This window comes from Saimiri boliviensis, chromosome X (assembly GCF_048565385.1).
Source record: "Saimiri boliviensis isolate mSaiBol1 chromosome X, mSaiBol1.pri, whole genome shotgun sequence".
In the NCBI taxonomy this organism is placed as follows: Eukaryota; Metazoa; Chordata; class Mammalia; order Primates; family Cebidae; genus Saimiri; species Saimiri boliviensis.
The window spans coordinates 123,481,999-123,509,949 of NC_133470.1; the positions used below are offsets into that span (position 1 = coordinate 123,481,999).

Sequence of the window (27,951 nt, forward strand, 5' to 3'; positions counted from 1 at the left end):
AGTGCAGGAAGGAGCTAGCACTCTGATTCTTTCAGGCTTTTCCAAATTACCATATTAGGATTAAAACAGGCTGACTGTGATATGATCTGTGAAACATGCATTACTACCCACGTAAACTGATTTCAACTTCTATTTTTAAATGCAGTTAATCAGCTGAACAGGTCCATACATAATAATATACAATTCTTTTAATCATACTCCAGAGTGAGGAATCTTGTGCCCTTATAATAGCTTTATTACTGCAGTGTTCTTCACTGGCTTCTTCCCGAGATTATTAGAACAAAGTTACCAAATCTCATATAAAGTATGTTTCACATCAGGATCAAGTGTCTTTGCTTGATGGGGAAAGGAGATTTTTCAATTCTGTGGGATACAGATTTACTCCAGTGATGATGAGATAAATGTCTCTGAGCTGCTTTCTGAAGACCACTCCTTTGAAAGAGGAGACTCATAGAGACAACACACACTCCAACTATCACCCTTTCAGACTCACGAGTCTTTAGCCTTACTTAAGTAAATCTCATGTGACAGCCCAAGGTAGAAAAGGAATTTAAAAAGGAACTATTGTGGTGGAACCAAGAGCACTACCCAGGTGACCTCCCTCTTGGCTCCTTCAATATCCCCAAGGAACTCTATGGTATTTGAGGGCATTGTGTAGCCTACTGGTAAACAATAATCTAGTGAAATTCCACTCCAGATCAGCAAGAAGAAACCCGTACAAGGTCATGAAGTTCCTGACTGACAGACATGGGAATACAATTCACTCGTCAACCCTCATAATGTAAACATTTGGTAGAGACACTAGAAAGTTCCGTGTCTAGATCTCTCATAGTCATTGGCCCCTGCTAGATTAAAAAAAAAAAAAAAGTGCTGATGAACTTTGCCATCTGAGCAAGAGGCTAATTCTTTACAAAAAAACAAAGCAAAGGAAAGAAGAAAAGAAAGATACAGCAAAAGAAAAGAAAGAAAAAAGCTACAACAGAAAGGTCAGTTTGATTATTGGGATAATGTTAGAACTCTGGCCCTCCCAGCTACAAAGCTTACAGTGCCTTAATTGATTTAACTTTCCCTGCAGAATGTCTTATCTAAGATACCTCAGTATACTGTTTTATCAGAATGCAAAGGGTTATCTACCATGATGTTGGAACCTGGTTGGAAAAGGTATCAATTAAAATGACAATAAAGGTCAAAAATTAGCTTAATCATTTTAAAAAAACTCCAACTTTCTTTGTAAGTAATTTCTCATTGGCAAAAATACAGATTTTAAAAGCAATAGGATAAAACATGTGCATGGGCATTTCAGTGGGCAAATGCCTATCATCACACTCGGTGATTTATCTCTTTAGAATTCACTTTGATCTGGAGGGACTTAGCTATTTAGTTGTCAGTATGGTACCTATTAGGGCAATCAGTATATCCATCCTTGGTTTACTCCCAAGCCATGCTATAAGGATTCCGAGAAATGATAAGATAATAGTAGCATAATCTTTTATTCTCTCATTTTCTCTTGGTGGATTTTAGTTTGCTATGGAATCAGTTTCTCCTTTGGCCGTTTTCTGGGTCATAATTCATCAGTTTGAGATGTCTGCTTCTGAATTACATTCTAAATGAGACTTGCAGCTTTCCTATGGCTAAGTCCCATTTTCCTTTGCTGAATTCCTGACAACCAATGACTCTTAAGAGCTGTTTATCTTTTGACAGACGAACCCTGTTATTCTTCTGTAATTATTTTAGTTGTAGTGATCCCAACATCCCCCTCCTTTTAAGCATAGGTTTGCCCTCAAAACAGGAGTGTCAACAAACTATCAATAAACTTTGCTGTTCATTGTGGCTCATGGAAAAAGAAGGGAATATTCCCAGCTCTTCCTGAAATACATTCAAAACAATATTGACTGAGTGCTAGCTAAGTATGCTTGCTTCTCTGGCACTCAGGAAGTTTATGTCTGACTTTAATTCCAAATGAGCACGTGCCATCAAACCCAGACATTCCAATCCACAGCAAAGTCCCAGTGCCTGGAGGGATCTAGAAACAGTTTAGCCTTTACTTGCTTTTCAGTTACTAAAGATTCTCTTATTCTGCTTACCTCTCTTCTCTAGCCATACAAGCCAACTATAATTTCCCCGTTCCTACAATAAGAAATAAGAACAGCTAACATTTCCTGCCTTAAGTGCAGGAAAGGGGAGGTGGGAAGCCTACTAGTGTAGATAAGAAGTCTAAATTTAATTTCTGTCCTCCTCCGTTGCCATATAGGTAATGCATTCCTAATTATGAGTAGTCAGACTGATGGTTTTATTACACACCAATATATGCTAGGTACTCAGTCAGCAGCTAGGTACTCAGTTCATTTTAATAATGAACTCCATTTTCAGAAGAAGCAAAATTGCAAAAGAAAATAGCATATCATGGAGGCATATGCTGAACTAATGTCATTTCTTTTTGGATAGTGCTACTCAATTGGTAAATCAGAGAGTGACATAAAGCACATCAGGATTTCAATTAGGCTTTGGTAGTATTACTCATAAATATTTTAGACAAAATGGATAAATGTGAGTAGAATGATAGTGTTATCTTTTGGTTGGATGACCATGTTCAAAGAGGGCTGATGAAGAATTGTTGTCCAGGCTGGACAGTGTTCGATAAAGTGTTTGACACATTTATATTTGACCTTTTCCTGATTGCCATTTTCCCCTGAGGATGGAGCCCTAGAATCACTGGTTCTTAAAGCTCCACAGATGACTCCAATGTGCAACCAAAAAGATCCCCTGGTATAGGATCTGTGGTTCACATACTATACTACATATTGCTTTTAGCAGTAATACCAATAAATATCTTCCAGTGATCCAATTTTTGATACAGCTTCATAGATGTTTAAAGTAAGGGGTAGAAAGAGAACACTTAAAGTTTAACTTGGACAAAGATTTGGAAAATTACCATAAAATATGTGTCAAAGGGTCTAGTAGGGACTTCAAGTGGAGGTCATTGAGACATTTCACAAATAACAAATTCCTTCAAAACCTGTTGATAAGAATAGCCCCATTACATGTACAAGAAAAGTTAATAAAGGGGCACACTCTGGGTGCTGAGAAAATAGATCAAAGTTTTGTTTTACAAAAATGATTGTGTCTCCTTACTTAGAATCAGTTCATTATAATAACAGCTCTTTGAAATCTTCAGTTAACAAAAAAGTTAAGGATCAGCAGAACAGTAATACTTGATTTGTATATTCACAGGGAAAGTTAGATTTTTAATTCCAGTCACTTTGGAAAAGAGAAGGAGCAACGTACTTAATCATTGGAGGCTGAACTAAAACTGTCTATAGTTCACAGAACAACATGTCCAAGGCCAATTATGTTGAGTACAAAGACTTCAGGCAGTGGGGGGACAGTAAGAAGCTTTTGTTCTCTTCTCTTTGGAAGGGTACCAACCTCATAACATCGGTATAGTTAATAACGCTCTGATCTTTAAAAGGCATTTTAAGAACAAATTAGGTCAATTAGTACAGAAAAATTTACATTAAAGAATCTCAACCACTTTCTAACTAGGGGGAAAAATATTAATTCCTTGCATCAACAGTATGTTAATAAACAATATTCACAAAGGGTCTGCTCAGCTGGAACTGATACAACAAAGACACATAAAAACCCACAGTGAAACATAAACGACCTTGAAATGTATAGTCCCAGACTTCACCTCAAACTTCTTCTGTTCAGTGTTACCTCTCCATGGTAATTTTACTGAACTGTGCAAAACCCTCCACTCTTTGAGTAGATGGGGGATGCTACTCTCATGAAGGGTAAGTTCTTGGAAGAGTGCTGAATCCAACCTTCCTTCATGAGTGGGTATAAAAAAAAACAACACTCTAAACATCCTTTCTCTGTTTTCCTATCTTACTACTTTACTATTCATATGTAAATTTTCATATATATACATATTTCCTACAATGAACTGGATACTGTGCTAGGTGATTTGCATACATTATTCATTTAGTTTTCATGCTAACTCTGTAAGATCGATGTGGTCCTCATTTTACAGATAGGAAGCAGACTTAGAAAGGTTTTAAGTAACTTGCAGAAGGTCACAGAGCTTGCAGGTTTGAGAACCAGGACACATCCAGATCTGCCTGACTACAGGATCAAAATTTTTCACATCAACATGCCACCCTGTACTCTACCATTCTGTCTTTCTTCCACTTATTTCACTTCCTTCCTTATATTTGTTTCCACTTCAAAGCACAAAACAGTGGCTGGGTTGTAGTATTGGAAGGATCTTAAAGAAAGATTAATCTGGCAGTCTTTTATACTTCTCCTAAAGCTCTGGGTTATTTTCTATTTCCGCACATATGGCCTGGGCATCAGGATCCCAGAAAACGCTGCTCCCTATAGACTCATGTTAGATCTTTTTTCTCTCCAATCTCCCCATGGCTTCAGCAACTACATTTTTAAAATTCCAAATAAAGGCATATAGCCTGAGACATTGTGTTTCCTTCAAGAGAACATTAGGAAAGCTTAGTTGAAATTGAAACCAAAAAAAGTACTCCTGATACCTAGAAGAGACAGGATCAGAATAGGGCTAGCTCAGTATGGGCTTGTTGATTGATTAATTGAAGGCTAATCACACACACAGAGAGTAATGAGCAAAGTTAGAGTAAATCCTTATCAGTGGAATTCAACAGGGTGGTCTTTCTGACAGGTCTTTTTGTTGGAGACTTAATATAGGCTTCCTGAACCTTGTGGTTTGTTAATCTGCAAGTACTTGTTTAGACATAAGGCAGTGGAATCTAAGATACAAGCTGTTAATTATGAGTTCTAATCCCAGGCTAGAAGATGCCTATAAAGATTAAAAGTTGTTTCCTTTTTTCTAACAATTAGCAGCCTAGCTAAAGAGAGATCAGTTGTAATTGGGGAACTGAAGAAGGTAATAAATCCATTACCGAGACTAGTTGTTTTACAGAGCCATTTGTTTAATCCTTAAAATTTGCAGGTTGTAAATTACTCATTAGAAGGCAGAAAGCAAAATAGCCATAATCCGTTTAGTGCCTCCAAACTCCAAAGACTTAGGAGAGGAAATCCATGGAAACAAGAGGTCGGATGTGCTCTTTCACTACAAGTTCTTAATGGGCAAAGGTGGTTAAACAATAAGGAAAAGCCCATGTAATTATCCTGATGTGCTGGACCATAGGTCAGGGGTGGACTTGATTAAATCCATGGAGGGCTAACCCACAAACGGTGGGAAAATGCCCCTTCTTTTCCACTCAGCCCTGAAGGCAGCTAATCAATGTGCACATCTCATTTCCAGATTGTTTCATGAGAACAGAGCAATAGCCTATAGCACTCATTAGGGCATTCCCTCATATCTATTGTTTTCTAATTAGCACAGGTAATAAGACAAGAGGCCAAGTACCAGACAGGACTTAGGAGAAAGCCAGGAGGAAGTTGTCCTCCTCTCCATACATAGGGAATGCAGCTCTCAGCTACAAAATGTTCAACTGCAAAAACTACACAGTTTATAGGTCTCTTTACATGCATAGAAAGCCATATACATTTGGTTTGAATATGGATTTTACAAGCTTTATGTGAAAACACTTAATCATTTACTAAGAACAATGGGGTTTTTTTTGCATACGAAGGGTACAACTCAATTTTAGACTCCTAGTGGTCAATATTCAAGACGCCTATGATACTAGCACTGTGCATAAATTTTGAGAGTAGAATTTGAATCCGTGCATATTTTCTTTTTTTCAACAATGTGATGCCTGTTATATATACAAAACACAGCTTCTGTTAATAGTTCACTGTCGGGCTACATACAGCAAAACAGCTACGGCTCCCTTCTGCACTGAGCAAGCATTTCTTTCATACCTCTTTCATTTTCTCCAAATGAAAAGGAAACAGCGCACCTCTGAAATAAGATGGTAGGGTTAGGTTGTGAAATGGAGTTTTTCTCTTTGCAGGGATAACAAGACAACATGAAGATCCAATCTTTGATTTTGCAGCAGCAAAATGAGTTACCAAACACAAACTGTTTCCATTCATTTTCTACTTGACAATCTAATTATGTTTGTGATTTCACCAGGCTGGCATTATGTCTATCTCTGTGTTCCACTCAATACCCACCAGGCTGTTGTTAATCAATAAACCATTACTAATAAGGAAAATCCAATTTAAAAATTACAGCTGTTCTGGAAATGCATTTATGTGTTTTGTAAAGTAATTATAAAGCAAGTGTTTTTTAGATTGATCATTTAACCATGTCATGTAATAAAAATACTTTCTCCCCACATCTCACTTAAAAAAAAAAAAGCTACATGTATTTTACATTAGAAAGCTATACTGAGGAATCTTAAAGACCCTAGTCATTAAAAATACTATCAAAGCATGTTAGAAAAATGTTGGAAGTCCTAACCACAGAAATCAGGCAAGAGAAATAAACAACATCCAAACAGGAGGAGAAGAAATCAAACTATCTCTCTCCCCAGATGAGATGATTCTATACCTAGAAAACCCCATAGTCTCTGCCAAAAGGCTCCTAAATCTAACAAATGACTTTGGCAAAGTTTTAGGATACAAAATCAATGCTAAAAAACTTAGTAGCATTTCTATACACCAACAACGTCCAACTAAAAGCTAAATCAATAACACAATCCCATTCACAACCCTAAAAAATAAAATACCTAGGAGTACAGCTAACCAGGAAGGTGAAAGATCTCTACAGCAAGAACTACAAAACACTGATGAAAGAAATCAGAGATGATAAAAACAAATGGAAAAATATCCCACGCTCTTGGATAGAAAGAATCAGTATTTTTTAAATGGCCATGCTGCCCAAAACAATTTACAGATTCAATACCATTCATATCAAAATACCAATGACATTTTTCACAGAATTAGAAAAAAACTATTCTAAAATTCATGGGGAACCAAAAACACCCCAATAGCCAAAGCAATTCCAAGCAAAAATAACAAAGATGGAGGCATCAGACTACCCAACTTCAAACTATACGACAAGCCAAAGTAACTAAAATAGCATGATACTGGTACAAAAATAGACACATAGACGAATAGGACAGGCAAGAGAACCCAGAAATAAAGCCGCACACCCACAACCATCTGATTTTTGACCAAGTTGACAATAATAGACAAGGGGAAAAGACTACCTGGTCAATAAATGGTGCTGGGATAACTGATTAGCCATATACAGAAGATTGAAACTGGATCCTTTCCTTTTATCATATGCAAAAATCAACTCAAAATGGAATAAATACTTAAATGTAAAATCTAAAGCTATAAAAAAACCCTAGAAGAAAACCTAGGAAATACCATTCTAGACATGGGCCCTGGCAAAGATTTCATGATGAAGACTCCAAAAGCAATTGCAACAAAAACAAAAATTGACACATGGAACCTCATTTAACTGAAGAGCTTCTCACAGCAAAAGAAACAATCAACAGTGTAAACAGACAACCTACAGAATGGGAGAAAATATTTGCAAACTAAAATATCCAGCCTCTATAAGGAATTTAATTAACAAGCAAAAATCAAACAATCCCATTTAAAAAATGGGCAAAGGACATGAACAGACACTTCTCAAAAAAAGACATACATGTGCCCAACAAGCATATGAAAAAATGCTCCATATCACTAATCATTAGAGCAATGCAAGTCAAAACCACAATGAATACCATCTTACACCAGTTAGAATGATTATTATCAAAAAGTCAAAAAGTGGCCAGGTGTGGTGGCTCATGCCTGTAATCCCAGCAGTTTGGGAGGCCGAGGTGGGTGGATCACTTGAGGCCAGGAGTTTGAGACCAGCCTGGCCAACACAGTGAAGTTCCATCTTTACCAAAAATACAAAAAATTATCCATGCATGGTAGTGCACACCTGTAATCCCAACTACTTGGGAGGCTGAGGCATAAATTGCTTGAACCTAGGGGGTGGAGGTGGCAGTGAGCCAAGATCATGATCATGCCACTGCACTCCAGCCTGGGCAACACAGCAAGACTCTGTCTCAAAAAAAAAAGTCAAAAAATAACAGATACTGGTGAGGTTGAGGAGAAATGGGAATGTTTATACACTGCTGGAGGGAATGTAAATTAGTTCAGCCATTGTGAAAAGCAGTTTGGAGATTTCTCAAAGAACTTAGAACTATTATTCAGCTCAATAATCCCATTACTGGGTATATACCCAAAGGAATATAAATTGTCCTACAATAAAGACATACACACATGTATGTTCATCACAGCATTATTCACAGTAGCAAAGACATGGAGTTAATTTAGATGTCCATCAACAATGGATTGGATAATGCAAATGTGGAACATATACACCATGGAATACTATGCGGCCATAAAAAGAATGAAATAATGTCCTTTGCAGCAACATGGATGCAGCTGGAGACCATTACTAGAAGCAAATTAATGTGGAAACAGAAAACCAAATATTGCATGTTCACTCATAAGTGGGAGCTAAACATTGAGTACACATGGACTCAAAGAAGGGAACAATTGACACTGGGGCCTATTTGAGAGTGGAGGGTGGGAGGAGTCTGAGGATTTAAAAACTACCTATTGGGTACTACACTCATTACCTGGGAGATGAAATAATCTGTACACCAAACCCCCACAGCATGCAATTTACCCATGTAATAAATCTGCACATGTACCCACTGAACCTAAAATGAAAATTGGAAGGAAAAAAGAATTAACTGAAGAAAAGAAAAAAAAATGGGTAGTTAACACTATTTCCCCTAAAAAATTTTTAAAAAAAGGAAAGGAAAAGGAAAATTGTTGAGACATTGTAAAATAAACTTTAAAAAGCTTACAATAAATTTGAAAATTATAACTTGGTGCTTCTATGTTAATTGTCTCAGGAAAGAGCCCATTCTGGTCACTTTTTGTGGAAGCCAGAAATGATATTTGGCCTTTCCCCTTTCCTCGGAATAAAGTACCTGACTTCTCTTCTGACTTACCCTGAGTGGATTTTCATTAAGGTAAGGGGGTTCACCTTCCACCATTTCAATTGCCATAATTCCCAGAGACCAGATATCAACTTTTGGACCATAAGCTTTTCGAGTCACCACCTCAGGTGCCATCCAGTATGGGGTTCCCACCATAGTGCTTCGTTTACTTTGCTCAGGAGTGATCTGGGCACAGAACCCAAAGTCAGCTGCAGAGAAGAAAAGCCAGTTAAAATAAGTCCAAATTATTTTCCTTTTACAATACATCACTTCCAGATATGGCTGTACCTTCCTTTGTTACACACTGAGCTTCCACAACTGCTTAGCTCATATTCTTTTGTTAACTGACCTCTCAGCTGGTTCTGATTTTAAGAAGGTCTGAAATAATTGACTGATGTGATGTCATTTTTACTAGACTTCAGTCTAATTCCCTCTTCATCACTCTTTTCTCAAACTTACAGAATTTTTCAGTTTCCTAACTAGGTATTTGTGATTCATTCATTCTAGAAGTCACTAGAAATTCTGAAATATTAAATCCAAAATGTGTGGTCACAATATTCAGGAATACAGTGTTAGAAAAATTATTTACTTCAAACTGGGCTGTAACTGCTTTCAAATAAAACACTTTCAGTGACAATTATCTTCTTAAGATATACAATAAAAGAACAGAAATTCCCTGATATTCTAACACCATCTGAACCAAAATACCTACTCAATTTAACAGAGCCATCCATCCCGAGAAGAATATTGTCACTCTTTATATCTCTATGGATCACCTGGTTTGAGTGCAAGAAATCCAAAGCTTGCAGGCACTATTAAATCAGAAAAAAAAGTTCTAATTATATCACAAATAATTTTTTAATACTAAGTTTTATTTCTAGGTAAGTTTTGGGTAGGGGTATAACTTATACTGTCAAGTGACATTGATTACTGAATGCTTTAACAACACCACTTTGAAATCACATTACCATTTACATCAATTATGCCACTTAGCATTATACATGATAAGTATAATGGCTGCCATGTCAGACTAGGACATGAAGAGTGATAATGTGATAAACAGCAACAATTGTTAATACAGCCAAACTAACCAATTAATATCCTTTGGCCTGGTTATCTGGAGGATTCAGCTTTGTCTTATATAACTATGGTACGCTTCATTGTATATGGTATGATTTGATTCGGAAGTTCTGGAATGAAACCCAGGAGTCTTCACTTAAAACAAGTGCCCCAAACTATTTCTAACGGGTAGCCAGGTTTGGGAAACCACTCCTAGGCTATGAAGTAACTATAGGCACTTGTTTGGAAATGCCTTTGCAGTGTAATAATGGAAGATGGAAACCACAGGCTCAGGATAGGAAGTTTGATTTATTGCATGAATAGAAAGCATATATGTTTGGTGGATGTGTGGGGTGGGGGAAATGATAATGAGAGGAGAGCAAGGAAGAAGGAAGTTTAAGCGAATTTTATATATATATATATATATATATATATATATATATACACACACACACACATATATGGCGTATATATATACATATATATGGTGTATATATATACACACACATATATGGCATATATATATATACACACACATATATGGCATGCATATATATATATATATATATATATATGGCAAAGATTAGCTGATATCACTTAGTTTTGTTTCCCTGTCATTGGTTTTCAAGTTTCAGTGAGTCAGAGTTCCTACTTTTGTTGATAGAAAACCTCACTACAATACATGGGGTAGATTATAATGCCTAAGATGAGACTCCAATGAAGAGTGTGTGTTTTAATATTCAACAAAATAAATATAATAACGTATCTTTAATTTAGTTTGAAACCCCTCAGGGGTATGACACTTACTGGAAAAGAGACAGATCCTCAGGCCCACTGAGGGGGGGCTGTAAGGGATGTGTAGACTGTACTGTGAAAGCAACTGCTTTCTGGGCTGAGGGCAGACCTTGTTTAAACTGCCTTCTAAAAAATGATGAAGATATAATGTATTTTGCATGGCTCATATTACACATGCAGAATAAAATAAGTATCATGTAAAAACTTCCCTGAATTAGAAAGAAGTGCTAAGCCAATATCACTGTTTCCCATGTTCACAGAAACTACAGCATGTGGGCTTAGATATGACACTTTGCAAACGGCATAATGGAACTACAAATATCCACAAAAAGCAGCTAAGAAAAACAAGGGGCTCAGGAGGGTGATGCTGGGGAGTGCTATTAGGAACACAATTTAAATTGAAGTTGGCCTCTCCAATTGTTTTCAGTGGAAAAATTCTACTATTGTTACTTTGATGATATAAACATTCTGAATAATCAGAAATGAAGAACTGCCAATTTTGGCATTCTAATCAGTTAGAAATGCTCTATCTGCTTACCTCTCTGCAGACAGCTGCTATCTGTCCTTCATCCATACAGGTCTCCGTGACCACATCAGTCAGAGAGCCACCAGCCAAGTATTCCATGACTACCCATAGTTCATCACCCACTAAGTAGCTATAATAAGAAAAGAAAAGACTTTGCCTTATGACACTAAGAAACTGGGGACTCTAATATTCCCAGGCCTCAGTTCTGACAGAAGTTAACTGTAAGTTGTGCCATGCCCGTTATATTTGGGAAGGTACTGAGGGACATGCCCCAATCAAATATGGGGCCAAGGTTCATCAGAGCCCTATAGTTCAGGTAAAGAAAGCATGAGGTTATTCAAATCACCCAACATCATCTGAAGGCACTTTAGCAGTATAATCAGGTCTCTGAAACCCTGCTTAGCAAGAAAGATGAATTATAGGAAATGGAATGACCCCAATGTTTCCACCCTGCCCTAAGACCCATATCAATGTGAAGCAAGATTTTCTATCCAGTGGTGTTTAAAGTTTGGTGTCCATAAAATTCACCTGGGAAGGCTGTTAAAAATAAAAATTCACAGTCCTCATCTTATTATTTAACCTAATGTAGATGACGGGGGATGGGTGCAGCAAGCCACCATGGCATGTGTGTACCTATGTAACAATCCTGCACGATCTGCACATGTACCTCTGAACCTAAAGTATAGTAAAATAAATAAATAAATACACAAAAGTTTTAAAAAAGAATTCTGCATTTTTTACATGTGCAAATGTAATTTTTTTTTGTGCAAAATTACAAACACAGAATAACTTTAGGTTACTCTGCTGCAGATGGTTCCTAAATTACACTTTATGAGACACTGATGAAGACTGTAAAATTTGTGGCTGGGTGCAGTGGCTCATGTCTGTAATCCCAACACTTTGGGAGGCCAAGGAGGGTGGATCATCTGAGGCCAGGAGTTTGAGACCAGCCTGGCCAACATGGTGAAACCCTATCTCTACTAAAAATATAAAAAATTAGCCGGGCATGGTGGTGCATTCCTGTAATCCCAGCTACTTGGGAGGCTAAGGCAGGAGAATTGCCTGAACCCAGGAGGCAGAAGTTGCAGTGAGCTGAGATCGTGCCACTGCACTCCAGCCTGGGCAACAGCAAGATTTCATTTAAAAATAAAAATAAAAAAAATTTAAAAAAAAAAAAAAAGACTGAAATTTGACCCTTCTTTTTTCCTCCCACTTTTTCCTTCTTCCTTATCATTGGTCTACCTGGCCCAGAACACAGAAAACAGTATCTTAAGCTTATTGAAGTTGAAAATCTAGATTTCGTTTATTTGTATCCCCTCCAGAGAACACAGCACAGTGGTACTAAACAAATTCTTTCTGAAATTGAATGAGACAGATGTTAACCACAAGTGAAGAGTTAGTGTTGTCCTTACATATCTATTTATAACACACTGTTAATACCAATGATGAAAGAGATATTAATTACCTGGTTTAGGAAAAAGGTTTGAGATTAAAATCTGAATTCCCTAGACCTCACTGTCAGTTAATCACAAAGCACCCATTAAAGCCATTGTAGAGGGCCATTGTAGTCAGCCTTCTTCACTTAGACTCCCAGAAACTGTACTGGCTCCAAACACTTGATACAATGTTTAAAACACCACTGCTCCTTCCTATATGCAATAGTCTATTTTCTGCCAAAATGGAGCTATGATTCTCAACACGAAATTACACAAACTTCCTATGTTTGCAACCAAGATCATAAAATGTTTCTTCAAGTGTCTGATATGTGGACAGAGCTAAATGAGAACAAATTTAGCAACAGACCTAATGCTCTACAGTACTGTAGCATTTGAGAAATATTTGCAGAATGACTGTTAAATGAACGAATCCCAAATAGTTTTCCAAAAAAAAATGACGTCCCACAAAGAATACAAGTACACAATGAGACAAAACACTTACCTATCTAAATAATTAACAATATTAGGGTTCTTATTTTCCCTCATGACCAGAATTTCATTAATAATTAATTCCTTTTTGGGTTGCTGTTGAAGGTTCATCTGCTTTATGGCCACCTGAATGGCAATTAAAATACAAGAATAAATGACAGCCATTACAATAAACATGAATATTCATATTTTTGGGGACACAAAGTGAAACATACACATTCTTTATCTACTAAGCGCTTTGTGCCACAAACTCACACCCCCTCTTTTTTTGGTCAATCATGGGTAAACCACTAACTTCAGAGGCTCTGGGCACCAATGAAGTAAACTCCTTTCTCAACCCAGTGCTACATATTTTTTTTTTTTTAGGCAAAGTTACCATCAAAGAAGATACCTGATAAATATGAACAAAAGAAATAAAAATCAGGATTGAACGTTAGCACTTACCTCTTGTCCTGTTGCAATGTCTAGTGCTGTATAAACAGTACCTGATGCCCTGTGAAGGTGAATATTATCAAATGAATAAAGGATCAAGCTGTTACCAATATATTTTACTTGAAATAAAGTGTAATTATTTTCAGGGGAGGAAAATTAGCAAACTCAAAATATGAAGTAAAAAAAGGAGGAACACCTTTTAAAAAATTATTATTGTGATAAACAATAACACTTCACAGGAGATCTACCCTCTTAACAAATTTTTAAGTGTATAATATTGGAACAATCTTTTTATACAGTGGATGCACCTGAAACAATCACAATGTTATCACTTGTAGTGGGTTAAGAACTCCAGTCAGACTTTCTGGCACCAGTCTGAGTGCCATGTACTATGCAGTAATAAATTGAACAAAATGGCCTTGCTTCTTTTAGGAAACTCCTGGAATCTCCTGAATATTTCCTGAATCTTGTAATAGCCAACATTGCAGGCCTCTGATTAAACTAAAGAATAGTTTAGGAGAGAATATATCATCTTTTGCTTAGGCAAGTATAAATTAACCTTCACTTTTAATATAGAAATAGAATGGCTCTTTTCATATATTTCCAATTTTTAAGATTATCTTCATCGAAAGAATCAATCTCTCTGTGCTGTACTGTACCATAGCTACACGAAACAATAGCAACATGACTTTACTAATAAGCTCTTGTTTTCTTATTTTCACTAAATTTCTCAACAACTTCTACTATGAAGTCCCACTCCAACCCAATATTTTTTTTAAAATCTGTCATTTCTGGGTCTGGTGCAATAGCTTACTCCTGTAATCCCAAAACTTTGTGAGGCTGAGGCGGGAGGGTTGCTTGAGCCCAGGAGTCTGAGATCAGACTGGACATCATAGTGAGATCCAGTCTCTATGAAAAACTTAAAAATTAGCCAGGTGTGCTGGCACATGCCTGTAGTCCCTGCTACTCAGGAGGCTGAGATAGGAGGATGACTTGAGCCCAGGAGATTGAGGTTGCAGTGAGATGTGATTGTACCACTGCACTCCAGCAGTGGTATCTGGGTGATACAGCCAGACCATGTCTCAAAAAAAATTAATAATCTATTATTCCTTACATCTTAGTAGTACTGTTGCTTCCATTCTAACTTCAATTATGGAGTTCCCTTGCTTTGCAAATAGAAATTGTATAGTAAGCTGAATTCACAGTAACTTTCTATGAATCACAAATGTGTTCTAAACCACCTCCCACCACCATCCTCAAGAAAAAGAAAAAATAGTCACTTTTGCTTTTAGTGAATAAAGGAGTTAGAATAGAGCTCACTCCTGTGGTTGACTATGCATTGTAATGCTCCAGCATTGGTATGTAAACTTTCTGATAATTACTTCTCTCTTGTTCTCTATTTCACCCTTGCTGTTTTGTTTTCTGAGTCCAGAAATTATTTTCTTATGTCAGGTACTTCCTTGTAATTCTTTTCCCTTCTCTTCCCTTCTCTTTGGATTAGCCCAGATATTTCTCACAGGTCCAGGAAGTGTATATTACCTGGCTCTCAGGTAGTAAACTCGGTGTGTAGTATAAGGCATATCGGACTATTAGGGGAGATCTGAGTTCTCATATTTGCCCTAACATCATCAAGCTACGTCACGTTGGGCTAGCCACTTCCTTTCACTGAATTTCAGTCCCTTCACATGGAAAACAGGTACCACAAAAACAGTAGACATGTACTGAGCATGTTGTATATGTTAGACATTATGCTAAAAACTTTAGATAATTTATCTTATGTAATTCTTACCATATTTTTATAAGGCAGATTGTATTATTCCCATGTTATATATGATGAACTGAGGCTCAGAGAGGTTGAGTTACCTGCCCAAGTTTACACAGTTAACAACCCAAGTCTGTCTGACTCTCTTACCTCTAAAGTACAGGAAATAAGCTACTTCATTTCTAACATTCTTTAATTCGATACTACCCTCCTCCAGAGTGCTGCTTGGGTATCTAAATATCGATTGGAACTAGGCTGAAAAATCACACTTAATCAATAAGTGCCACCTAAACCAGGATTTGATAATTCTAGAAATTTCTTAGGCTTGAGGTTTATATCAAACAAATCATTTCCTCATTTCTGCAAATTTGAGATTCTGGGCTCAGAGCTCATAGTTAGTACCCAATAAATATTTGTTGAATGAACAAATTAATAAAAATCATTTAAAGCAAACATGCAATGGCAATATGACCTTTCCTTTCTGTGAAGAAAACATTTCCTCACTTAAATCTACATAAAGCACTTTGCTCTTGGAATAAGCAAACAGACATTTCTGACTTCAGAGCCCAGTATGTGATTTGCCCTTCTGAACTTATTTGAGTTCAAATAGATCACCTCAACTTGGTGTACATTTCAGCTGCTATTAGTCCTGAAAAACTACTTAAATCTAATTATAAAATATGATTTTAAAATGCCTTTTGACATACAGACAGCTAGCAAATACATGAAAAATGCTCCACATCAATAATCGTCACAGAAATGCAAATCAAAACCACAAAGAGACACCATCTCTCACCAGTCAGAATGGCAATTATTAAAGAGTCAAAAAAACAACAGATGTTGGCAAGGCTGCTGAGAAAAGAGAACACTTACACACTGCTGGAGGAAATGTAAATCAGGTTGGCCACTGTGGAAACCAGTTTGGAGAGTTCTCAAAGAACTTAAAATGGAACTACCATTTTGACCCAGCAATCCTATTACTTTATCCAAAAGACACATGCACTTGCATGTTCATTGCAGCACTATTCACAATAGCAGAGACATGGAATTAACCTACGAGCCAATCAATGGGTGGACTGGATAAAGAAAATTGTGATACATGTACATCATGGAATATTATGCAACCATAAAAAGCATGAGATCATGTCCTTTGCAGTAACATGGATGGAGGTGGAGGCCATTATTCTAAGTGAACTAAAGCGGGAATAGAAAACCAAATACCACATGTTCTCATCTAAGTGGGAGCTAAAATTGAGTACTCACGGACATAAAGATGGCAACAATAGGCATTGGGGGGACTACTAGAGGGAGAGGGAGAGAGGAGGGTAAGGGTTGAAAAACTAACTACTGGGTACTATGCTCACTCCTGGGTGATGGACTCATCCATACCCCAAACTTCAGCATTAGGCAATATACCCAGGTAACACACCTGCACATGTACTCCCTAAATCTAAAATAAAATTTAAATAAATAGACTGTTTAGTTTATTCCCATGTATTTAGGCCATGTGCATAATTGCTTTAGATACAAAAGAGTAAGACTATCTGCAAAATGAGATAATAGTACCTATTTCACAGGGCAGTGGAGAATCGCATGGCACAATCTATGTAATCATTTATCCCTGTGTCAGATTAGAGTTGATGCCTATGTGTTAATCGCTATTATCATCATTTGTTGTTGATGCTGTTGTTATTGGTTTCACAGCAGGGGATGACTGATACACTAAACGATTGGTTGGCCCTTCCCAACCTCCCAGCCAAAGCATCTTTGCTAATATCTGCCCCTATTTCCAAAAAGGACAGAAGCTGAGGTAAACTATTGGAATACTTTTTAGAAGCTCCACATCCTGGCCGGGCATGGTGGCTCACACCTGTAATCCAAGCACTTTGGAGGCCAAGGCGGGCGGATCACTTGAGGTCAGGAGTTCAAGACCAGCCTGACCAACGTGGTGAAACCCCGTCTTTAAAAATAAATAAATAAATAAATAAATAAATAAAAATAAGAAGAAAAAAAAAGAAGTTCCACATCCTTTCTCCCACCCAGGGAAGTGGTTTTACCCTTTTCTTTGAAAGTTGGAATGTCTTTATCAAATGGAACTGTATGAAAAAACCCTCAACATATTAAACAAATAAATTGGGAGCTGCCCCAGTTAAAGCTAGGGAAGGAGACCCAAAATGCCTGCCCAGGTGGCCTTTCCATTATTCAACACCCCTGTCCCCCAACCCCCAACCCCATTTCCACTGTCCTAAGGGCTAAAATTGTGATTGACTTGGAATACAATGGGGGTTTATGTTTAACATTTACAGAGCTTTACCTTTCACATTCTTGGGGTTTTGGTCCTCCAGCACCCTCAGCATTTCATTGTATTAAAATTGCTAGAGTTCTAGCCCTGAAATCTCAATATCCTGGGATTTATGGCATACAGGGTTACAAAATTGCTACAAATTCCTAATCCACAGAGGTTTAAAGATCCTGAAACACGAGAGCACCAGCTGCTTACTAAAAATGAGCCTTTCTCCTCCCCTGCCCTCTCCCCTTACTGCATATATCAATTATGTAATGTGTATATATATGAATTTCCCTATCCTGTACCCTGGTTCTCTTGTCATAAAACAGTAATATCCTCTCCTACCCCACTTACCAATCCCCTCAAACCAAACATGTTGTTAGGTGGTTGGAACTCCCTGTTCTGACCAATATTGGTTTGTACAACTTCTAGCCTTTGCACAATCTTCCACTCAAATGTACAAATTCAGGTACTAACCTGCAAATTAAAATTTAGTACCTTATCCCCAGCTATATCTTAGCAACCTCAACATTTTTCTGCACCCCAGTTCCGATGCTTTTCTATAGTCTAACAATTTAAAATTTAACAGATATAAATATGATTCTCTTCTTCAAGAGATCTCAGCTTCCTTCAACAGTCATCTATTAAAGCTCTCTCATTGTTCACTGCTGGGTTCAGAACAGTAGTTCTCACTCATATTCACTCAAACCTCCTCTGGTTCAAGTCCTACTAGTTCCTAGTTGTCAAATTCTGGTTAAGGAATTTAATTTCTTTGTGATTTAGGATTAAAGGAAAATTAACTGTATATAGTTCTGGAATATAGTGATTTCCCAATAAATATTAGCAATAATGATAATTATTATTTGGTTATTTCCTAATATATTCATTAAGTTCTCAAATTCTAGTATGTGAATCACAAGGAAGCTCTATAAGTGGGAGTTTTCAAAATATTTGATGTTTCAAAATTCCTAACAAAAAAATTAACAATTACCTGAGAACAAGTAATTCAAGTATCACATACACTTCCTTTTAGCTAGAATTCTGTCAACTTGTAATTATGTTAAATATCAAATGATGCTTAAAAGCTTCAATTAGCAGTTATATGTGTTTTTTGCTTAATAAAGTACAATAAACTATTAATAAATACAGTTCAACAATCAAAACTATAAACCTGAAGTTTATAATTTTTTATAAACTTCAGGTTTATAACTTTGTAAACCTGAAGTTTACAAAGACAAATAATTGAAGGAATCTTGAAGTTGGGAAGCACTCTTCTTACAATAATTGAAGTACAGTAGTGCATATTCCCAAAGAAGTACACATTACTACTATAATAATTGAATTACAGTAGTGTATATTCCCAATCTTCATGCCAACAGTGTTGCACTGATTTACAAAGATGAGCTTTGCAACGGCGTGGGGTATATCAAAATATCTCCATGCATGTATATACAAAATTAAACTTTAATTCACTTTAATTTTAAAAAGTCGGTGTCTTTTTTGGTTCCATCAGAACTTTAGTTTTTTCCCTAATTCTGTGAAGAAAGCCAATTGTAGCTTGATGAGGTTAGCATTGAATGTATAAGTTACTTTGGACAGTATGGCCATTTTTATGATATAGATTCTTCCTAAACATGAGCATAGAATGTTTTTCCTTTGTTTGTGTCCTCTCTTATTTCCTTGAGTAGTGGTTTGTAGTTCTCCTTGAAGACGTCTTTCATATCCCTTGTAAGCTGTACCCCTAGGTATTTTATTATCTTTGTAGCAATTGTGAATGGGAGTTCACTCACAATTTGGCTCTGTGTTTGTCTATTTTTGGTGTATAAGAATGCTTGTGATTCTTGCACATTAATTTTGTATCCCGAGACTTTGCTGAAGTTGCTTATCACCTTAAGGAGATTTTGGATTGAGATGATGGGGTTTTCTAAATACGAAATCATGTCATCTGCAAACACAGACCATTTGACATCCTCTCTTCCTCTTTGAATACCCTTTATTCTTTCTCTTGCCTGGCTGCCCTGGCCAGAACTTCCAATCCTACGTTGAATAGGAGTGGTGAGAGAGGGCATGCTTGTCTTGCACCAGTTTTCAAAGGGAATGTTTCCACCTTTTGCCCATTCAGTGTATTGGCTGTGGGTGTGTCATAAATACCTTTATTGTTTGAAATATGTTCTATCAATACCTAGTTTATTGAGAGTTTTTTAGCATCAGGGGGTGTTGAATTTAATCAAAGGCCTTTTCTCCATCTATTGAGATAATCATATGGTTTTGTCATCTGTTCTGTTTATGTGATGGATTACATTTATTGATTTCCATATGTTGAACCAGCTTTGTATCCAAGGGATGTAGCCAACTTGATAATGGTGGATAAGCTTTTTAATGTGCTGCTGGATTTGGTTTGCCGGCATTTTACTGGGGATTTTCGCATTGATGTCCATCAGTGATATTGGCCTGAAATCTTCTTTAGCCAAGACAATCCTAAGCCAAAAGAACAAAGCTGGAGGCATCACACTACCTGACTTCAAACAATACTACAAGGCTACAGTAACTAAAACAGCATAGTACTGGTACTAAAACAGATGTATAGACCAAAGATATATAGATGTATAGAACAGAGGCCTCAGAAATAATGCCAAACATCTACAACCATCTGGTCTTTGACAAACCTGACAAAAAGAAGCAATGGGGAAGGGATTCCCTATTTAATAAATAGTGTTGGGAAAACGGGCTAGCCACATGCAGAAAACTGAAACTGGATCCCTTCCTTACACCTTATACAAAAATTAACTCAAGATGGATTAAAGACTTCAACATAGACCTAAAACCATAAAAACCCTAGAAGAACACTTAGGCAATACCATTCAGGACATAGGTACGAGCAAAAATGCCATGACTAAAACACCAAAAGCAATGCCAACAAAAGCCAAAATTAATAAATGGGTTCTAATTAAACTAAAGAGCTTCTGCACAACAAAAGAAACTATCATCAGAGTGAACAGGCAACATTCAGAATGGGAGAAAAAATTTGCAATCTATCCATCTGACTAAGGGCTAATATCCAGAATCTACAGGGAACTTAAACAGATTTACAAGAAAAAAATGAACAATCCCATCAAAAAGTAGGTGAAGGATATGAACAGACACTTCGCAAAAGAAGACACTTATGCAGCCAAAAAACATGAAAAAAAGCTTATCATCACTGGTCATTAAAGAAATGTAAATAAAAATGGCAATGAGATGCCATCTCATGCCAGTTAGAATGGTGGTCATTAAAAGTCAGGAAATGGCTGGGCGCAGTGGTTCATACCTGTGATCCCAGAACCTTTGGAAGTTGAGGCAGGCGGATCATGAGGTCAGGAGTTTGAGAGCAGCCTGGCCAACATGGTGAAACCCTGTTTCTACCAAAGATACAAAAAATTAGCCAGGCATGATGGTGTGCACCTGTAATCCCAGCTACTTGGGTGCTTGAAGCAGGAGAATTGCTTGAACCTGGGAGGCAGAGGTTGCAGTGAGCCAAGATTACACCATTGTTCTCCAGCTTAGGTGACAGGGTGGGACTCAATCTCAAAAAAAAAAAAAAAAAAAAAAAAGGTCAGAAAACAACAGATGCTGGAGGAAATGTGGAGAAATAGGAACATTTTTGCACTTTTGGTGGGAGTGTAAATTAGTTCAATCATTGTGGAAGATAGTGTGGTGATTCCTCAAGGATCTAGATCCAGAAATAGCATTTGACCCAGCAATCCCATTACTAGGTATGTACCCAAAGGATTATAAATCATTCTACTATAAAAACATATGCACATGTGTGTTTTTTGCAGCACTATTCACAATAGTAAAGATTTGGATCCAACCCAAATGCCTATCAATGATAGACTAGATAAAGAAAATGTGGCACATATACACCACGAAATACTATGCAGCCATGAAAAAGGATGAGTTCATGTCCTTTGCAGGGACATGGATGAAGCTGAAAACTGTCATTCTCAGCAAACTAACACAGGTACAGAAAACCAAACATTATATGTTCTCACTTATAAGTGGGGGTTGAACAATGAGAACACATGGACACAGGGAGGGGAACATCACACACTGGGGCCTGTCAGCAGGTGCAGGGCTAGGGAAGGGAGAGCATTAGGAGAAATACCTAATGTAGATGACGAGTTGATGGGTGCAGCAAACCACCTATGTGTATACCTATGTAACAAACCTGCACATTCTGCACATGTATCCCAGAACTTAAAAAAAAAAAAAATTCAGTGTCATGTAGCACTTTAGGATGTAAGGATGTCAAAACTATCAAAGTTAGGGGTTAAAACTCCTAATTCTCTGGTATATTGGGGCTGGTGTTCTCAAACGGGCAACACTGCCAATTTGATTTTTATGCTAAACATTTAATTACATTGAGCCCTATTATCCCTCCACTGCAGTTATATTAAAGCCAGCTTCCTGTAGGAAGTACATTTTTTTTTATGATAGAGATTGTTTTTTATTTCAAATATCAGTCCCTCAGATAGCACAAAGTAATCATGCATTATCAGAACTCAAAGGAAAATAGAGAACATCCAGTTTAACTTTCTCATTACAGAAGAGAAATCTGAAGCCCAGAGAGCAGGAAGGACAGGCCCATAATAACAACAGATTTCTCAATCATTGGGACTCATCATCAATTAAAATGTGATAAGTACTGCTGGTTTCTTGGCATCACATTAGATGCTTTATCAACAGTCTCTCCCTGACATGGCCAAGCGCTTACTACTCAAATGGAAACACTGGCATCTAGCCTAAAGGGTCCAGAAAGAAACAAACAATCTAAAATTCTGGCTTTTCCTCATAAAGCAAGTCAGTTTCATTATCAGGAATCTTCACCAGGTTTTGATGTTTCCCACCAAGAGCCAATGTCAAGCCATGATCATAAGTAGCTGTAAAAGCAGCAACATGGTAGGACTAATAATTTATATACGTCACTTTGATTTCAGCATGGACACGGATTAGAGGAAAAGAAGGGCAAAGACGTGAGCCTAGGAATAAGCTCATAGACTGGGAGAAAACGAAAAGGGCAAGAGGTCCAGAGCAGGCGTCCCCAGACTTTTTACACAGGGGGTCAGTTCACTGTCCCTCAGACCGTTGGAGGGCCGCCACATACTGTGCTCCTTTCACTGACCACCAATGAAAGAGGTGCCCCTTCCTGAAGTGCGGCGGGGGGCCGGATAAATGGCCTCAGGGAGCCGCATGCGGCCTGCGGGGCGTAGTTTGGGGACGCCTGGCTAGAGGGCTCAATGAAGTACAGGAAGAGTCTGGTAGGAATAAGAATGAGGGAGCCAGAAAGATAGGCAAAATTCCTATTAAGGTTTTACAAGTATAAATCTGGTGCTAATGAGGTCAGAGTCAGGGATTAAAACCCATATAGGATCATTATTTGTTACATTTACTCCTATTGCTGCTGCTATAGAAAGGCTGTTTCACTTATTGAGCCATACTCTCTGCAGCTCTCTGTAAAGGAATGATCTCACTTAATATCTACCTTGTACAACTCTATGAGATAAATTGGATTGTCTTCACTGTACAAAGGAGAACACTGAAACTAAGAAATGGTAAGTAGGTTGCCCAAGGCTTCACAATCAGCAGCTGAGCTTAAAAATGCATTACTTTGTCTCCACAGCCCATGCTCTTCATCACCATTTCATGTTTTTCTATAGATTCTTAGCATTTTTACCTCAGTGCTAAGTGCAAGTGTGGTACTTCCCAAAGCTCGTGTTTGTACCCGTTATGCTAAGCTGCCTCCCCAAAATGTTTATCTTGCATTTAATTTTCTACTCACTTAGCCCACAAGCCATTTAGGTTGCCCCAGGACATGGTATGTTTTATTCCTTCGGTATAACCACACACAGGTGGTTGTTTCGTTTGCCGACTCAATTAAGATTGGTCATGCAGCTGCAAATGAACTGGGGTTGGTTTTTTGGAAGAGACTTTATCTTTTGCTGAGTATTTAAAAAGTTACTACTTGTAGGCTCCTATCTACATATTGTCTCACTATATTAATTACCATATAGTTGCTTATTGTCTAGATAGGATATTGTCTCACTAACTACTGTACAGTTACTTGTTTTGTTGAGAGATGTGTCGTTTAGGGCTCAGGAATGGTGTTACCATTACATGCAATAACTTTTCCAATGAGAGTTCTGGTGTTGTCCTTTGTGTAATTTACCTCTAAAAAATGCATCTCTAAATTTGAAAAATAAAATTATGTAAAAATCAAGTTATCTCAGTACTGCTCTAAGTATACAGAATGTAGCTGGGTCCAGATGGTATAGTCTTTAATTACTAAGATTATAAATCAGAACAGGGAATTTTCTGTTCTTTAGCTAGGGCAGGATTTTTCTCAGAGTATTCATGGTCATCTATTTTTAAATAGAACTGTAACACATTATGGGTGTGGGGCCAGGGAGCTCAGTGGGTTATAGTCCAGTGATGATGAGGCCACAATTACAAGGCTTAATCCCTGGAAAGGCCAGATAACTCTGGCTACTCACTCCAACATTAAGTCTAAGCAGCTGCTTCACAGTGTGTGCTATTGGTTTCAAGAGGGCCTGGACAGGAAAAGGGGGCAGGTGACTTAAAACAAGCTCATTACTATGGCTGGAAAAAACAACGAATGTGCATACTCTGCTAATGGTGTTTGATTGACTGGCATCATTCTTTACAAGGGATAGCACACAACATAGTGCACTTAAGAGCATTAAGTGGAACAAAGAGCATCTTCCATTGCTCCATAAACATTGTTCTTCACAAATGCTAATGTATTTCCAATCTCCTACATCACAAAGCCTTTTATAAAGCTCAGACTACATCTATTTAGCGCTTCATAGCAGTGTTCTACCTTGTGTGGCCCAAAATAGATCGGATGAAGAGGCAAATACTTTTGGAGTGGGTGGTCCTACCCAAAGAATCACTTCTATAAGCACACTAGACACCACTCTTACCCATAGTTTCCTGAACAACCACCACCCACCCCCCAAAAATGTAAGAGGTTTTATTCTCAGTACTCTGAGTTCTATGCTATACACTGCTTTGTCAGGTTCTCTAAACCACATTGTTATTCATCAGGTCTTTTAAGAAGTAAGTTTCAATGCTATTCATCTTCAATATGAGACTTTTATGTTAGAGTAAGAAGAAAGGGACTTCTCACTGAGCAGCAGAGATAAGTCTGAAAAATACCTAACAGTACATACTTAGTTTCTGAAGTCTTAAAACTAAAACTAATTTAGAGAGACAGGGACTGTGGGCTTGATTATACATGAACTAGTAGTAAAATTTGTTTGCAATTATTGATGAATTGAGCATATCATCATTCTACATAATGATATGATTGGCAAAGATCCAGAGGTTAGACAAAATTTCTTTGGCCAGATGCATATCTATGTGTAAGAGAAAAGTGATTTCAAGGAATGCTCTCGTTGTCACTTCCTTTCGAACATAGCTGGATAGCTAATCTAATATATGGAGAGATATAACATGTAATAAAGATACTTTGGTATCATAAAGACATGGACTACACTGGCTAATGAATTCTTCAGGATAGCCTTTTGTTTTGCCACGTGCTTTCTTGTTAGAGTTCCTTTCTTATTTATTTTCCTTTCAAAAAAATCAGTGTTTTTATTATAGTAATATAATCCCAAAGAAATGAATACAGCTGTGTTGACAAAGGTGTGGGCAAACCAGCACTCTCATACATTGTTGATGGTGTGTTAAACAAAAAACACCTCTACGGAGGGTAACTCAGAAAAAGAAAATGCACATATCCTTTTACATAACAATTCCACTGTTAGGAATTTATCCGAATGATAAATTTGTATAAAATGGCTTATTTGTAAGGATCTGCACAGAAGTCTTGTTTATAATAGCAAAACATCAAAAACAAATTAAATATCTATATCCATGGGGGCCTAGTTCAATAAATTATGGTATATCCAAACGAAACACTGTGTATCTGTTTAAAAGGTATAAGGTACAAATATAGAACCATCTCTAAAACACAGAAACATAATAGAAAAGTAGATATATAGTATGTTACCATTTGTGCTAAAAATATACCTACAACAAACACCCAGGCATGCACAGAAATGCACCATATATACCCAAATACAGGATAAGGATTTCCCCCCAATTTTTTCTCATTAAAATGGGGCTGTCTTATATTCAAATTCTTATAAAAATCTTTCATGTAATTGATACTTGTCCATATTCATTTATTTTTAACTATAAAATACAGTTCAGAAAGGACATATTAGGTTGATATCTTCTCAATTAATGCTGCTTTTGAACACTCATAGAGAGTGCCTGTCAGAATTACAAAGAAGGATGTGAATAAGCTCTTTCAGAGGTTATGACTGCATAACTGCAAATGCTGGATGTCATAAACAAGCTATTAAAAGACCTCTGTCAAAACTTAGCCAAAGATGGAATAGTTTGACCACCATAAACAATAATGAATGCAACTCAGTGAAACATATTGAACATATAAAATTTTAAGACTTTATAAAGATATTTAATAAAATTCCCCTACTAAAAAATCAAAATGCCCCTTATTGAACACTTTGGTTAAGTAACTCCGTGCTAATTCTTTACACTGAAATTTGGCAATTTAAAAATCAAGCATTTGGCCAGGCATGGTGGCTCTCACATGTAATCCCAGCCCACTCTGGGAGGCTGAGGTGGGTGGATAACTTGAGGTCAGGAGTTCAAGTCCAGCCTGGCCAACATGGTGAAATCCTGTCCCTACTAAAAATACAAAATTAGGTGGGCATGGTGACAAATGCTTGTAATCCCAGTTACTGGGGAGGCAGAGGCAGAAGAATCCCTTGAATCCTGGAGATGGAAGTTGCAGTGAGCTGAGATGGCGCCACTGCACTCCAGCTTAGGTGACAGAGTGAGACTCCATCTCAGGAAAAAAAAGAAAAAGAAAAACTTAAGCATTTATTTTGACTTTCCTATATGAACTGTATTTCAGGATAACCAGAGTCTTAGCTGATGAGGTAAAATTCTTTTTAACAAAAGCATTCTAGTTAAGAAGTGTGAAAAAAAATTACAGACTTAGAAAATCACTATTCTGTCCCTAATGAAATAATTTATTTGAACAAAAACCATCGATAGATGAAATCATTGGATGAAAAGCTGACGGAAAATTTTACATAGGTGGAGATAGACAGTCACCCATTGAATTTTCTGACCAATCTACTTATTACTAAACTATGGGACAATCAGATAGTGTGTGTATCCTGGTGTGGTGTGCAATATGAAACATACAGTACCACCTATGAAAAAATGTTACAAAAGTTGAACCTGAATCTAAGCCTCTACAGGTAACTTCCAATTATAGAAAATACAGGGAATCACGTGGCATGGTGGCTCATGCCTGTAATTCCAGCACTTTGGGAGGCTGAGGTGGGTGGATCACGAGGTCAAGAGATTGACACCATCCTGGTCAACATAGTGAAACCCCGTCTCTACTAAAAATACAAAAATTAGCTGGGCATGGTGGCGCAGCCTGTAGTCCCAGCTATTCGGGAGGCTGAAGTAGGAGAATTGCTTGAACCCAGGAGGCGGAGGTTGCCGTGAGCCGAGATGGCGCCATTGCACTCCAGCCTGGGTAATAAGAGCGAAACTCCGTCTCAAAAAAAAAAAAAAAAAAAAAAAAAGAAAAGAAAAGAAAATACAGGGAATAAAGGAGCAAGTTAAATGACAGCAAATGAAACTAACAGACAAATTCAGAAAGTGCCACATTTTACAAGACAACAACTAGTTTCTTCAACAAGATAATGATAGTGGAAAAAGAAAGGAGACTGTTTCAGGGTATATAGACATAATATACACAACAAATGCAATGTGTATATCTCCTTTGGATGTTGATTTGAACAAATTAATTATAAAAATAGCATTTTGTGACAAGTGGAGAATTCTGATTATAGACTGGGAGTTAAATGATATAAAGCAATTGTTAATTGTTTGTAGATGTTATAAGGGCATTGCGATTTTACTAAAAATTGTTGAAAAATGTTTAATCTGAGTGATAAAAATACAGAAGTTCCTGTGTTATGTTCCTACTTGTGTAAGTATGACAATTTGTAATAGAAATTTTTAAAAGTCATATAGTAAATAGTAGATACATGTTGTGAAAGCCTAAATATACATCTACAGGACAAGTTCAGAAA

The 27,951-nt window shown here is 37.2% G+C and overlaps 1 protein-coding gene across 13 annotated transcripts in view; it reads right to left on the minus strand.

The window, feature by feature from the left end:
- The window catches only part of PAK3 (p21 (RAC1) activated kinase 3), a 289,034-nt gene that overhangs the window by 20,925 nt on the left and 240,158 nt on the right, over nt 1-27,951 (minus strand). For all 13 annotated transcript variants that reach the window (XM_074391893.1, XM_074391894.1, XM_074391891.1 and 10 more), the window contains 5 exons: nt 13,707-13,755; nt 13,276-13,388; nt 11,350-11,467; nt 9,670-9,769; nt 8,970-9,166 (listed from right to left, as the gene is read on the minus strand). In XM_074391893.1, the coding sequence (XP_074247994.1) occupies nt 8,970-9,166; nt 9,670-9,769; nt 11,350-11,467; nt 13,276-13,388; nt 13,707-13,755 (577 nt within the window). The remainder of the gene's footprint in view (nt 1-8,969; nt 9,167-9,669; nt 9,770-11,349; nt 11,468-13,275; nt 13,389-13,706; nt 13,756-27,951) is intronic.